The following is a 15,891-nucleotide window of genomic DNA, read 5'->3' as shown; positions in this document are numbered from 1 at the left end:
CCTGCAGGACTCTGAATATAAAGTGTCTTGTGCACCAAATGTTCCTCACCTCCGACACAAAGCCATCTTCCCTTTATTCCCTGAGCCCCTGGCATAAAGCCTCCTCTGTGCTGCTTCCTTCTCATCCCTGGGACCCCCAGATACATAACTTCCTGTATGGCAGGCCCTCCTTGACCTGAGGACCCCCGATACCGAGCCTCCTGTGTGCTTGGCCCTCCTTACTTCCATGACTCAGCACTCACTAACATCTTTCCTCTCTCCTCTCTGCCCCACTGTTAAATTAGCTCAGGTTTGGGGCTTCAGTCCAGTCAGCCACTCAGTTCATAGGCAAACAAGCCTAGCATGGTCTAAGAGAGAGAGAAAGATTCCAGGAGCAGGAAGCAGGCCAACAGGCAAAGCTTTCAAACGCAGGGAGAAAGAAGTTAAAACAGTGCCCGCACCACCAAACTACGGGGAAGGGCTTGCAAACTTCTCTCCAGCTCGACCCTTTTCTCGTTCACCTCGCTCATACTCCTGCAGCGGGGTGCGGCGCAAGCACAAAGCACCCCGCAAAGCAAACTCCCTGCCCGCGGAGGGAAGCACCTTCTGGGGGCGACGCCAGGAGCAGTGACCACCGCCTTTGCTTACTTGCGTAGTGCTGGATGGTGGCAGACACGAGGGGTCCCAGCACGCCGGCCACGCACAAGATCGCCGCAGCCCCCCTGGCAAAGAGAAAAACAGCGTCACGCCGCGCGCCCTCCCCAGGTCACTAAACGAGGAGCGATGCTTCCTCTGCGCCGCCAAGTCCCCCTTAGCGTTTGTTCGCAAACTGCTGACGGGACTTTAAGCCCCCCCTCCCCTCCCGATTGGCAGGTGACCTTTGGGGACTGCAGCCCCTGGGGTCAGGAGGATTCCCTGTTCTTCCCTTGCTTACCAGTCCCTCTTCATCATGTTGCCTTCTGGTCGTGCTCTGCAGAGGCGCTGGGCTGCCAGTTTCTGGGCAGCCCTGTATTTATAGAGCCTCTCTGCACACGCATTCTTTCCCTCTCCTTAGGGGAGGCGTTGGGGGGGGCTTGGGTGACCTGAACCGCCAAAGAAGGGGGGGGGGGGGGAAGGGGAGAGCGTTGTGGTTGCAGCTGGAGGATCAATCAGGGAAAGAGGCGCGCAGAAGGGAGGGGGGAGGCCGCTGGACAAGCTTCTAATTGTTGGCTCGCTATGGGTCAGCTAATGGAGGATCAGATATAAAATAAATAGCAAGTCACCGCGGAAGAAAGGAGGGCAGGCCCCCAAATGGGGCTGAAACATTAATGGCACACGGCAGGGTTAACAAGGAAAAACAGCAGAGAGAGAGGAGCACAGCCTCTTCTTAAGAGGTGAATGAAAAGATGTAGCAACGTTTTGCAGCAGTGCAAATTCTGCTCAAGATTTAGCGGTGAAAATAGGAAAAGTGCCAGGGCAAATTTTGCACTGGAGGAACAGTTTCCTACTTCTGCGCTAACATATGTTACAAAATATTAAAATCAGGTAAACTGAATGCGGTGCGGGAGTGGGGAGGTCTCCCTCCAAGTAGTGATGCTGGGGTGGAGAGGGGGTTGCCTTCCTGAGAATACGCCCCCCGTATAAGAAGTGACTCTTCCACTGGCCCAGTAGTACTTTCTCACAAGCTCTGCACAATCTGAGTGGCAGCAACTCATCGGATCCTCCCCCTTAAAGGCACAGAAGGGCGTATTTTACAGTATTCCAAACAGATACCTCCGACCTGCAAACCCTTGCACCTTTAAGGGGACAGGTCTGATGGAAACTTTGCCATTCAGGTGGAGTAGTGCGTTGTGTTTGTGTAAAGATGTTGCCGAGACAAAGAAGAAGGTGCCCTGCTCACTGTGTCACCCCCTAGGCAGCTGCCTATTATGCCAGGGGAAAATCCAGACCTGAATAAATGACATACTATGGGGTACATTTTAAAAAACAGCACGCACGCATATCTTATAAAATCCGGGGTCGGAGTGCGCAAGGGGGCGCACATTTGTGCACCTTGCGCGCGCCAAGCCCTGCGCGTACTGCCCGTTCCCTCTGAGGCCGCTCCGAAATCAGAGCAGCCTCAGAGGGAACTTTCCTTCCACCACCACCACCCCCCCCACCCCCGCACCTTCCCCTCCTTCCCCTACCTAACCCACCCCGACCCTATCTAAACCCCCCCCCCTTACCGTTATTGTAAGAGTTACGCCTGCCTCTGGCTCTGGCAGGCGTAACTCACGCGCCATCTCCCGACCTGGGGACTGTTCTGGAGGCCTCTGCCACGCCCCCGGAACACGCCCCCAGAACACCCCCTGAAACACCCTGAACGTCGCACCGCCCACCCGACACGCCCCCAACACGCGCCCCTAGCGAAGCCACAGGACTTACGCGTGTCCCGGGGCTTGCGTGCTCCACCGAGCCTATGCAAAATAGGCTCGGCGCGCGCAGGGGCGTTAGGGATGTGCAGAGCAAAGGTTTATGTCCATATGTCCAAAGGGGGTCCCATTTGCGGTCAATATGGACATAAACAGAATTCAATGAGTTGAGTATATGTCCATATGTGCAAATAAAAATTTAAACCCCTCACCCTCCTTAATCCCCCCCCCCCCCAAGACTTACCACAACTCCCTGGTGATCCAGCGAGGAGTGAGGACGCCATTTCTGCAATCCTTTGCGAGGAGCACGTGACGTCGGCGCCACGTCGAGTGACGCGGCGTCACGTGATTCCCCGCGGGGTCGCGCCGGAACGCTCGTTCGGCCCAAAAGGAACTTTTGGCCAGCTTGGGGGGGTCAGGAGGCCCCCCCAAGCTGGCCAACGAGCGTTCCGGCGCAACCCCGCGGGGAATCACGTGACGCCGCGTCACTCGACGTGGCGCCGACGTCACGTGCTCCTCGCAAAGGATTGCAGAAATGGCGTCCTCACTCCTCGCTGGATCACCAGGGAGTTGTGGTAAGTCTTTGGGGGGGGGATTAAGGAAGGTGAGGGGTTTAAATTTTTATTTTGGATCAACAATCGCGATTTCCAACATATCCAACATAGCTATGTTGGATATGTGGGAAATCCGATCGTTTATATCTCATCACTTTTTTAAGTTAAAAAAAAAAATATAAGTAGCGTTTTACATATGCGGTCAATACGAATGCACACCCCTAAGGGGCGTATTAAAAGGGTTACGCGCATACCTTATGCGCGTAACCCTTTTAAAATCTACCCCTATGTTATGTTACTATGATAATGATTACAATGCATCAATTAATATAATTCAGGATACTACGTAGAGTGTATTATACCCCATTCCAGCTGCTTATGATGAGAATATTAGCCTCTTCAACATGTGGCAGATGTAAAGGATAAAAGAGGAATTCTACTATGTGTGCTCTGGACTTGTGCACAATTGAAAACCGATTAGTTAGAACTGCTGCTGCAAATACCAAGAGCTGCTGGGGTAAATATTGATCTAGAGTTCCCGATGTGCATAGTGGGAGTGGTAAGAGATATAGGATTGCCAAATGGCTCAAGATTTTCAGGCCAGGCTGATCCCGTCCTGGTTTTACCCCCACCCCATACTGCCTTCGTGGGTCTGCAGTCTTACTTTTCTTAGAGAAATCAGTAGGAACGCCAGAACTACAAAGTCCATGCAGGCTGAGGAGATAAAACCAGGACCAGAACAACCTGTCCTGAAAAAAAAAATGGAACCAGTTATAAACTGCTTGGAGATTTTTACTATATATTTATATATATATCAGGTGGTATATCAAGCCAAATAAATGAATAAATAACCCTGATAAGAACAGTAGAGAACAGTTTATGTTACCACCATCAAACGGACGCAGAGTGAATGTAATAGCGCTCATCACATCCAAATGCATGTGAATGAGCCTATTACTCATTCACTCCGCATGCAAAAAAATAAATGTGCGTCTAAGACACACATTTATTGCTCAGCTATTAACGCCTACCTGGAGCAGGCATTAATAGCTGAGCACAGGTAAAAGAAGTACAGAAAGCAGAAAAAGTAAAAAATAAAAAAATATATAACTCGGCAGACTGCCAAGTTATGAAGACCAAGGCCGGTAAACTCGGCGTCTATTTTCATAACCGGCCATGCAATACTCAAATTAGGGGGTCACGCTAGCAAGGAGATGCTAGGGTTGCTTGCGCGACCTTAGCGCCTCCTTGCTAATGCGACCCCGCCACGGCTGCCGGTTATGAAGACCGATGCCGGTAAACTCAAGCGGCATCCGTTTTCATTACTGGCAGACGGCCGGTTATGAAAACCGACGCCAAGTTTACCGGCGTATTGCATAGCGCCCCCCTTGTGGGCACCATGCGCACGTTAGGAAAGCGGGCACTGACTTTTCAGTGCCCGCTTTCTGCGCTTTATACTGCATCGGCCCCAGAGAGCGATACAACTATCTCTTTGTGCCGAATGGCTGAAAGGCATTAGACATGTGCTCCCTGTCAAATAAGGAGGAAACCAAAGAAGGGAGAAAAGACATTTTAGAAGATAGAGCAGAAAGGGCTACAACACTATGATATTGGCTGAACTTAGAAAATATCCTACAAAAATGTTAGCTCATACGTTTTTATCCTAGTGGAAACAAGGAAAGGAAAATTAAGATAGATTTTTTAAGTGTTGTTAGCTCTGAACCGGCAATGCATTGTTGTAAATTTGGAAATTTATAAAAGAAAAGAATTTGTAAAAAAAAAAAAAAATCTGGTAAAAAGACATCAGAAAATAAACCATCAGGAAACTCAAAAATAGTCAATAGCAGTGAACAAAAGGGAAAGCTCGTAAAAATGTCTGTATGCCTTATATCAACAGCAGACACTGTTAGAAATGAAAAGAGCTCCAGAGGCTATGTGATGACTGTATTGTTTAAGATATGGGAGGGGGGAGCAGGGAAGGGAGAGGCATGAGGCATACTTGCACAATTATTCTGAAGCAAACAGTGTTTTCTTGGGCGCTGTGATTGATGTTTCTTATGGTTTGTCCTTCTGGCCACTAAAGTGGATACTGTATTAAGATTCTCTGGGCGTGAAGCAGCATCAAGAACATAGGGGGCCGATAAAATAAAGTTAAAATTGGAGTTAAGTTTTAGCACAGGTTTTACTTCAGGTGCATGTTAAAAACAGGGGTCCCTGTGGGATGCAGTAAACTAATGGAATGTAAATTGATCAGGAGTAAAAAAAAAAATGTGCAAAATTAAAAAACACTTGCTAAAATGTGTTAACCTGAAAAATCCATACTAATGCAGAAAAGTGCTTTAAAACAGGAGTAAGGAGGAATGTGCTGGAAGTTGGAAGGTGAGTAATCAAAATGACCTTGCATGCAAGATTGGCAATGGGCATCCTGACTTGGGCACAGTTTTGCTTGCAAGGCCATTTGGGCAAGGCATGCCAAGTGAAATCAAAGAGTAAGCTCTCTAGGGAGGGCACCTTCAGCCAAACAGTATGCACTTTTTATGCTGTGCAACCCTAATGGCTATAGTTGCCCATTCCAGAGAGTTCCTAGTCCACCCCTTCCAACTTCAAGCACTTATCTCCTTACTCCTCTGTTTTGTTAACTCCTTGGCCTGAGTAAAAGTTAACTCACATTCCTGGGGGCTATGATATTCTATTGCTGTGCCCATGTGGTAGTGTCTAGTTGTTTCTTCTACATTGGACACAGAAATAGAATAACTTTGGCTACCAGAAATGTAGTTTACTCCACCTCAGACCAAAGAAGGAGTTGCATTTCCAGCATATGTGCTCTGGGTTCTCACCTAGGGCTAAACAAAACATAAGCTCTCTGGGGCAGGCATCTTCAGCTGAATAGTATGCACTTTGGTATTGTGCATTTTGTTCAGCTGTAGGTTCCATCCCCAAAGAGCTTACACATTGTTCAGCTGTAGGTTGCAGTCCCAGAGAACTTACATTTAAAATTTAAATCCTTCCTGGATCTGAGTTGGAGTACCACACTGGGCACAACAATAAACAATATTTGCCATCAAAAATGTGAGTTTAATCTACCTCAGACCCAGAAGTTAAATTTCCAATGTAAATTTTCTGAGGCAGGCGACAGTCCCAGATTTTCTTTGTTTTTCTGAATAGCTGGACAATACACACACACAGGCCAATGCAATACAGTGCACTCAGCCTAGCACACAGCTTGCTGTAGGGTTGGACGCGCTACAATAACTCCCATGCAATAATAGGATTAGCGCATCCAAAACGCTCGTCCAAACCAGTGCATAGCTAATAGCACTCATCACATGTAAATGCCAAGTAGATGAGGCTATTACCTGTTACCTTGATGCAAAAAAATCACAGTGCACCTGATGCGCATGTTTTAACATGCAAAACTTAACGCTAGCCTGGAGCTAGCGTTAAGTCTTCATGTGCTCCAAGCCATCACAAAAAAAAGCCAAAAATACAGCTCTTCTATGTTTCCTCCTACTTAATATCATCCCAGTACTGAGTAGGAGGAACCACAGGAAGCAGCATGAAAAAAAAAATCTTTAATTGAGCGTCCATTTTCCTAACTGGTGCACAGTCACGTCCTCTAGGTACCCGATGCCATGGACGCACTAGGGACACACAATTTATCTCTAGTGTGTCCTTTTCAGCCCAGCAGCTCATTTGCATATGGCATCATGCATCCAGGAAAGGGGGATGTGCACGCATTGAAAAAATATGCACGCACTTTGACGCACTTTTTTTGTGCTTGGTATTGCATCGGCCTGACAGAGCTAAATTGTGTATTGTTCAGCTATTGGTGTCCACCCAGACAGCCTCTGCTTTGTTCATCTAGCTGTAGGTGCTTTTTCCAAAAAGATTATTCTTTTATCTTCCATGCCATTCCTTGTCAAAATGGCCTTGAATGAGAGGATGTGCCCGCAAATTGGGAAGCAGAGAACCAATCACACATGCAATACCAGTTTGACAAGGCATGGCAAGAAAAAACAAAGCTTACTATAAGCTCTCTGGGGTGGGCACCCTCAGCTAAACAATATGCACTTGGACACTGTGCATCTGAATTTGGTGACCTGTGCAACTGCAGGTACCCCCTCCTAGAGAGTTTATGCCTTGTAAACTAGCTATAGGTTCCTGCCCCGGCGAGCTTATGCTTTGATTTTATTTGCCATTCCTTACCAAAATGACCTTGGAAGCAAAAATTTGCTCTCTGGAATGGACACTTACAGCTAGCTGAACAAAATGTAAGTTCCCTGGGCAGTTAAAAGTACTCCAAAGTGTGGATGTACAAACCAGTGTACTGTTCATCTGTATGTGCCCATCTCAAGAACTTACACTGGAAATTAAACTCCTGTGTCCAAGCCGAAATATACTCATATTTTTGGTGGCCAAAGTTATTCTATTCCTGTGCCCAGTCTGGTAGAAGCAGTTATTGACACTTCTTATGGCCACCAGAAATGTGAGTTAAGTTTTACTCCTGCTGTGATCCAGGAGTTAAATTTCTGGGTCAATGTAATAAAGCGTACTCAGCCTAGCGCACAGATTCACGCGCAGTTGGACGCACGTTTTGGATGCGCTAACATAACACCCAATGTAATAAGGGGATTAGCGCATCCAAAACATGAGTCCAAACAATCACGTAGCCAATAGCACTCATCACATGTAAATTCTATGTAGATGAGGATATTAGCTATTACCTCCCAACACAGTAAATCCCCGGGCACCTAGCACACACTTTTTAACCCAGCAAATTTAACACCAGCCCCGGAGTTGGCATTGTCATTCACAAGTCATGGGTTTAAGAAATAGATCAAAAACAAGTCATGGGTTTAAGAAAAAGATCAAAACACTGTTCTCTGTGGTTCCTCCACAGAGGAGGAACCACAGAGAACAATAAATCTACTAAAGAATTAATGAAATGGATTGATTACAAAAAAAAAATTTCTGGATGCGCAATATACACATGCTCTAGGCCGATTTCTCCCCTTGCTATTGTGCGTGTATATTGCGCATCCAGAAAAGGGTTTTTTTTTTATAATGGACACATTTCATTAATTCTTATTTGATGTTTAGTGGATCTAGTGTTCTCTATGGTTAGTATTGAGAGCACCCGTAGCAATAAGAGCACAGCCACGTCTCCTGGGTGCTAGGAATGCACAATTTCTCCCTAGCATATATCTCTTAATGCACTAGCTCATTTAAATATAGCATCGGGCACATAGGAGAGGTGGCTGTGTGCAGTTAAAAAAATGGGTGCCCAATTTGGACACACGTTTTTACGTGTGTCTTATTGCATTGGCCTGTCAGTGTTAAGAAAATGTGCTTTAAGCATCCTGCATTTTAAACATCTCCATGCATTGCTGGAGAATAGCTAATGTCTATTTTTTACATGGGATTTGTATGAATCCTATGCTAATTTTAGCAATGGTTTTTAGTCCTGGTTTAACACACATTTTATAGGAGTTAAAAGCCCTGTTAAATACCAGCGTTAACTTACTGCTGGAAAAAAGTGTGCTAAAACAGGAATAAAAACCTGTGCTAATGTTAGCGTGCCTTATTGCATCAGCCTCATAGAGACATTTGCTGTTGTCATTGTTCCATGGTTATTGTTAGAATCTTCAAAATAAAAGAAGAGTGTTGTGCTGTGTCTGGAGTCTGGTTTTACCAGGCCTTTGTAAGGAATTCTCCCTTTTCTCTTGCTTTTTTATGTGCTATTGAAATGTTTTGAGCTTCCTGCCATGTAAAGTTTCCCGATGGGTTTACAAGAGTAACGTCCAGCAATGGGAGGGTCCAAGGGAAATACCACTATTTTACGTGGTAGGAACGGGTCCATCCTCAAAAGGGTGGGTCAGAGGTTAGATAGATGGCTCAAGGAGGCTCTGGGGGAGTTGGACAAGATGCCTTCCAAGGAGCATGGGCAGAGTTCCAGGAGGAGAGAGGAAGCCATCTGTATCCAAACTCGAGGGTTTCTTATCCCGAGGTCTAAGAGACAGAGTTCACCCGAGAGACTGGGTCACCAACCATATTTAAGTGGAAGAAGAGGACTTTATTTTCCCTAATAGGGCTTCTAGAACAGTTAGAGAGCCTTGGGGGGGGGGGGGGGGGGTGTCCCAGGCTTTAATCTTCTACTCAACGTTTGCAAGAAGTTGGATGGATTTTATTTTATTATTATTTAATTATTTATTCTATTTTACAGTGGAGGAGCAGCCTAGTGGTTAGAGGAGAAGGTGGAGAACTGGGAAGCCAGAGTTCAAATCCTGCTTTCATTCCTTGTGACTTTGGACAAGTCACTTCATTCTCCATTGCCTCGGGTACAAACTTAAGGCCTCATTTAGCAAGCATTTTTCCCTTAGTCACAGCACGGGAGAAAGACCTTACTAAATCAAAGCCTTGGATTGTGAGCCGTCTGGAGCTAGGGAAATAGCTACAGTACCTGAATATAATCTGCTTTGAAATGTCAAAAAGGTGAAATATAAATTTAAAAAATCTGAATTGTCTTCTGCCTTTGCAATACCAGATTCAGTAAACTTTACTTTTGGTTTGGAATGCAAACCTTGCAATATGAACTTTCTTTTTGGACTGTTTTTCCCTGGTTTTATAGGTTACCCTGTCTCCCCCAGCAGAATGCGATTTCCAGAGCTGCAATGATTTGGAGCGTGCTGAAGTGTGGCCCTTATGAAAGGAGGGTAATACCTAGGTTATTGGAAACTGGCCTTACAAGTTCATCACATTTGTATGTCTGAGTGTCCTCCCTCTAAAAAACTTTCAACCATTCTTCCATGTTCATTTAATTTTCTGGAACAGTTCAGCACCCAACAATATGCTTCTAAGAACATAAGAACATGCCATACTGGGTCAGACCAAGGGTCCTTCAAGCCCGGCATCCTGTCTCCAACTGTGGCAAATCCAGGCTATAAGTACCTGGCAAGTACCCAAAAACTAAGGGGTAGATTTTATAATTCTACGCGCGCGCGAACAAAAGTATGCCGGATTTTATAAGATACGTGCGTACCCGCTCGTATCTTATAAAATCCGGGGTTGGCGCGAGCAAGGGGGTGCACATTTGTGCAACTTGCGCACGCCGAGCCCAGCGCGCGCTGCCCGTTCCCTCCCACCTTCCCCTCCCCTTCCCCTACCTAACCCACCCCCCCAGCCCTATCTAAACCCCCCCTACCTCTGTCGCAGAAGTTACGCCTGCTCGAAGCAGGTTTAACTTTGCGCGCGCCAGGCCAGCTGCTGTGCACCGTGTTCCGGTCCGGGGGCTGGTCCGGAGGCCGCGGCCAAGCCCCCGGAATGCCCCTGGGCCGAAACCATGCCCGCGGCACCGCCCCTGGATGATGCGCTGACCGCGTCACGCCCCGACACGCCCCCAATGACGCATTGTCCGTGTCACGCCTGCCGACACGCCCACCCCAAGAAAGCCCCGGGACTTACACGCATCCCGGGGCTTTGCGCGCGCCGGAAGCCTATGCAATATAGGCTCGGAATGCGCAGGGGGGGGGGTTTAAAAGGGTTATGCGCGTAACCCTTTTAAAATCTGGCCCTAACTCTATCCCATGCTACTGATGCTAGTAATAGCAGTGGCTATTTTCTAAGTCAACTTGTTTAATAGCAGGTAATGGACTTCTCCTCCAAGAACTTATCCAATCCTTTTTTGAACCCAGCTACACTAACTGCACTAACCACATCCCCTGGCAACAAATTCCAGAGTTTAATTGTTCATTGAGTGAAAAATAACTTTCTCCGATTAGTTTTAAATGTGCCACATGCTAACTTCATGGACTGCCCCCCAGTCCTTCTATTATCCGAAAGAGTAAATAACAGATTCACATTTACCTGTTCTAGACCTCTCATGATTTTAAAAACTTCTACCATATCCCCCCTCAACCATCTCTTATCCAAGCTGAACAGTCCTAACTTCTTTAGTCTTTCCTCATAAGGAAGCTGTTCCATCCCCTTTATCATTTTGGTCGCCCTTCTCTGTACCTTCTCCATCGCAACTATATCTTTTATGAGATATGGCGACCAGAATTGTACACAGTATTCAAGGTGCGGTCTCACGATGAAGCGATACAGAGGCATTATGACATTTTCTGTTTTATTCATCATTCCCTTTCTAATAATTCCCAATATTCTGTTTGCTTTTTTGACTGCCGCAGCACACTGAACCGACGATTTCAATGTGTTATCCACTATGACACCTAGATCTCTTTCTTGGGTGGTAGCTCCTAATATAGAACCTAACATTGTGTACCTATAGCATGGGTTATTTTTCCCTATATGCATCACCTTACACTTATCCACATTAAATTTCATCTGCCATTTGGATGCCCAATTTTCCAGTCTCACAAGGTCTTGCTGCAATTTATCACAATCCGATTGTGATTTAACTTCTCTGAATCATTTTGTATCATCTGCAAATTTGATTACCTCACTTGTCGTATTCCTTTCCAGATCATTTATAAATATATTGAAAAGGTCGGGTCCCAATACAGATCCTTGAGGCACTCCACTGTCCACTGAGAAAATTGTCCATTTAATCCTACTCTCTGTTTACTGTCTTTTAGCCAGTTTATAATCCACAAAAGGTCATCACCAACTATCCCATGACTTTTTACTTTCATAGAAGCCTCATGAGGAACTTTGTCAAACGCCTTCTGAAAATCCAAATACACTACATCTACCAGTTCACCTTTATCTACATGTTTAGTAACTCCTTCAAAAAAGTGAAGCAGATTTGTGAGGCAAGACTTGCCTTGGGTAAAGCCATGCTGACTTTGTTCCATTAAACCATGTCTTTCTATATGTTATGTGATTTTGATATTTAGAACACTTTCCACTATTTTTCCTGGCACTGAAGTCAGGTTAACTGGTCTGTAGTTTCCTAGATCACCCCTGGAGCCCTTTTTAAATATTGGGGTTACATTAGCCACCCTCTAGGCTTCAGGTACAGTGGATGATTTTAATGATAGGTTACAAATTTTTAATAATAGATCTGGAATTTCATTTTTTAGTTTCTTCAGAACCCTGGGGTATATACCATCCTGTCCAGGTGATTTACTACTCTTCAGTTTGTCAATCAGGCCTACCTCATCTTCTAGGTTCACCGTGATTTGGTTCAGTCCATCTGAATCATTACCCATGAAAACCTTTTCCGGAATGGGTATCTCCCCAACATCCTCTTCAGTAAACACCGAAGCAAAGAAATTGTTTAATCTTTCCATGATGGCCTTATCTTCTCTAAGTGCCCCTTTAACCCCTCAATCATCTAATGCTCCAATTGACTTCCTCACAGGCTTTCTACGTCAGATATATTTTTAAAAGTTTTTACTATGAGTTTTTGCCTCTATGGCCAACTTCTTTTCAAATTGGGCCGGATTTTAAAACCTACACGCACAGGGTACATTTGTGTGTGCTACCCGGCAAGCACCAATGTATGTCCGATTTTATAACATGTTATAAAATCCATGGTTGGCGCACGCAAGGGGGTGCCCCCCCCCCCCCATCTTCCTCTACCTAATCCGCTCCCCAGCCCTATCTAAAAAACCCCTAACCTTTGTTTAATAAGTTGCGCCTGCCGGCCAAGTGCCAGCACACGATCCCCCGGCATGGCTGCTGTGCCAGAGGCCTCAGTCCCGCCCCACCCCTTTCACAAAGCCCGGGACATAGCACCAGCAGTCTAGTTCCACCCTGGTTAAGGTGGTGCCCATCCCTTCGGAAGAGACTCCCCCTTCCCCAAAAGGTTCCCCAGTTCCTTACAAAACTGAATCTGTCTTCCTTGCACCATCATCTCATGCAAGCATTGAGACTCTGGAGCTCTGTCTGCTTTTAGAGACCTCCGCGTGGAACAGGGAGCATTTCAGAGAATGCTACCCTGGAGGTTCTGGATTTAAGCTTTCTACCTAAGAGCCAAAATTTGGCTTCCAGAACCTCCCTCCCACATTTTCCTATGTTGTTGGTGCCCACATGTACCACGACAGCTGGCTCCTCCCCAGCACTGTCTAAAATCCTATCCAGATGACACGTGAGGTCCGCCACCTTCGCACCAGGTAGGCATGTTACCAGGCGATCCTCTCGCCCACCAGCCACCCGGCTGTCTACATTCCTAATAATCGAATCACCAACTATGACGGCCAACCTAACCCTTCCCTCCTGGGCAGTAGGCCTTGGAGACACATCCTCAAGTGTTCTCAATGCTCTGACAGGTAGAATCCCTTCTTTTAATTTCCAGTTCAGTTCAGTTCATTTGAAATCTCAGGGAGGTTAGAGCATGTTGTGATGTCATTGAGCTGTTTGTTTTTTTTTGGGTTTTTTTAAAGCTGATCTGCCATTGGTTGACCATAAGCAAGTTTAAAGCCATCTTATTATTGGTGCCTGCAGTCACCAGCTGACTGTTGCCTGGTTTCCTACAGGAAACAAACTGTTGCTAATGTTTACTAATGTACTCACTACAAAGAAATTAACAAAATGGATGTTGTCATAACTATGCACATTTCTGTACCAAAGAAATTAACTATATTGAATGAAATGTTCACACATCTGTGTGTTTGGTCTATGCATTCCTAGGTGCTCACATATACTTTCCCTGTTTCTTTAAATTCTACTACACTAAAGAAATTCCGATTTATCTCTTGATCCTATGTAAGTGTAAATCGCTTGGATAAATTGCTTTACGGGCAGTATATTAAGTTTAATGCATAATAATGATTATATAAGGAACCTTTGGTTTTCTTACCTGAATGAGTAAACTAAAATTCTGGCAGGGGAGAGAAGTGCAGAGAAATTAGTGAAGCAGAAGTTTGGGTGTTGCTCCCCCCCCCCTCCCATGTGGGAAAAGCAAATGGTGTGCTCAGAGGGGCAGATTTTAAAAGCCCTGTGCAAGTAAATCCAGCTGGATTTACACGCACAGGGGACTTGCGCACCGGCGCGCCTATGTTGCATAGGCCGCCGGCACACACAAACCCCCATGACACACGTAAGTCCCGGGGCTTTGCTTGGGAGGCGTGTCGGGGGCGGCGCGGCGTTCGGGGGCATTCCGGGGGCGGGGCTGTGGGCGTGTTGCCGGCCCGGGGCATTCCAGGGGCGTGGCCGAGGCCTCAGAACCAGCCCCCAGGCTGGGGAATGGTGTGCCAGCAGCCCGCTGGCAGGCATAACTTTCTGCACAAAGGTAGGGGGGTATTTAGTTAGGGCTGGGGGGTGGGTTAGGCAGGGGAAGGGAGGGGAAGGTGGGGGGGGGCCGGGAAAAAAGTTCCCTCCGAGGCCGCTCCCATTTTGGAGCGGTCTCGGAGGGGGACAGAGACAGGCTTCTCGGCGCGTGCAGGTTGAAATGACAGATACCAGGAAGTCGGGACTGCCAATCCCCCCTCCCCTCCTCCCGAAGCAGGGCGCGAAAAGCAGCCTTGCTCCGGGAGGAGGGGAGACTGACAGCGGCGAAGCAAAAAAAAAAAAAAGCAAAAAAAACCAAAAGCAAAAAGTAAGTCGCTTCGCCGCTTCACGGCGAAGCATCCCCGATCGGACTTCTCCTGCCTAAACTTACTTTTTTTGCAGCCGTCCGGCCATCTGAAGAAGGTATCGTGGCTCCCCTCTGCCTCCCGGGGAAGATGGATGCCAGCAGGGGGGAAAGCGGCCCCTGTGCATTCAATTGGCTTCTCAAGACGTGATGTCACATGCCGCGACGCCAAGCGTCGTGACGTCACGTCTTGAGCAGCCAATTGAATGCACAGGGGCCGCTTTCCCCCGTGCTGGCATCCATCTTCCCCGGGGAGGGGAAGATACCTTCTTCAGATGGACCGGACGGCTGCAAAAAAAGTAAGTTTAGGCAGGAGAAGTCCGATCGGGGATGCTTCGCCATGAAGCGGCAAAGCGACTTACTTTTTGCTTTTGCTTTTGTTTTTTTTTCGCTTTTTTTTTTTTGCTTCGCCACTGTCAGTCTCCCCTCCTCCCGGAGCAAGGCTGCTTTTCGCGCCCTGCTCCGGGAGGAGGGGAGAAAAGACAGCGGCGAAGCGACTTACTTTTTGCTTTTGGTTTTTTCGCTTCTTTTTGCTTTGAGAGGAGGGAGAGGACTGGGGCTGCCCAAGACCGGCACCCAAGATCGCGGCCGGGGCAGGTGAGCGAGGGCTGGGGGAAAGCTTGCCACCTACCCTTACCCCTGCCTCTACCGCAGGGTCAGGGTAGGCGGTAAGTTAGCAGGTTAAACGCGCGACAAAACGGCAGGGAAAGATAGCGATAGTCGTGGCGCGGGTTACGGGATGCTAGGGAATAGCTAATTCGCTCGTTTGCATGCAATATCCATGCCGCGTGCAGAAGGGGTTGGCCGGGGATTTAGGACGCGGTAGGAGAAGGTTAAAGTGGATTCGGGATCGCAGGAAGGGATAACGCGGCCGGAAAGTGAGTAAAACGCGGCTTAGGAGCAGGGTAAATGCGGCAGCACTTTACAGGATAGACCTGATTGTAATGACAACAGAAAGAGACCAGATGGCCCAACCAGTCTGCCCAGCAAACCTCTTACTTAGTATCTGCCACTTTTATACAGGATACCCTCATGTTTCTCTCAAAAGTAGTAAATGCCGCTCCTTGCAGTTACCCCCAAACCTTATGATAAGAGTAGTAATATGTTATGAACCCTGCCCACGAGCAGGCTCCTCACCATGCTGCCGACTTCGCCATTGCAGCGTGGAGCCGCCGAAGTCGGCCCTTCACCGTGGCTGGAGCCGCAGACTCTGTTTTCTCTTGCGGCCCAGAGGCCGCCCATTTTGCCCTGCTTCAGCGCGGCATGGAGCCGCCGACGTTTGCTAAAGTGGCAGGAGGCCGCCGCCGCCATCCCGCTCATCTCTGCGGTTGGAGGCCGCGATCCCCGAGCTTGCTTGGTGGCCGGCGCCGCCTTCGGGGCCACCTGCAGCTCAGGAGCCGCTGCCATCGTCGGAGCCTGCCTCTTGGCCCAG

General features: G+C 47.4%; 1 protein-coding gene across 3 annotated transcripts in view; it reads right to left on the bottom strand.

Annotated features, from left to right (window-relative positions):
• COL9A1 (collagen type IX alpha 1 chain) overlaps positions 1–15,891 on the bottom strand; it is a 373,679-nt gene that overhangs the window by 264,815 nt on the left and 92,973 nt on the right. The window contains exons 1-2 of one of the 3 annotated variants that reach the window (XM_029595653.1): positions 914–1,059; positions 628–701 (exon numbers count right to left, since the gene is read on the bottom strand). The exons of the other annotated variants lie outside the window; for them this stretch is intronic. Coding sequence (XP_029451513.1) covers positions 628–701; positions 914–930 — 91 coding nt within the window. The 5' untranslated portion in view covers positions 931–1,059. Of the gene's footprint in view, positions 1–627; positions 702–913; positions 1,060–15,891 lie in introns of those variants that run through there. 3 annotated transcript variants of the gene reach the window in all.

Source organism: Rhinatrema bivittatum, chromosome 3 (assembly GCF_901001135.1).
Source record: "Rhinatrema bivittatum chromosome 3, aRhiBiv1.1, whole genome shotgun sequence".
Taxonomy (NCBI): domain Eukaryota; kingdom Metazoa; phylum Chordata; class Amphibia; order Gymnophiona; family Rhinatrematidae; genus Rhinatrema; species Rhinatrema bivittatum.
This window is presented reverse-complemented; position numbering and strand designations above follow the sequence as displayed.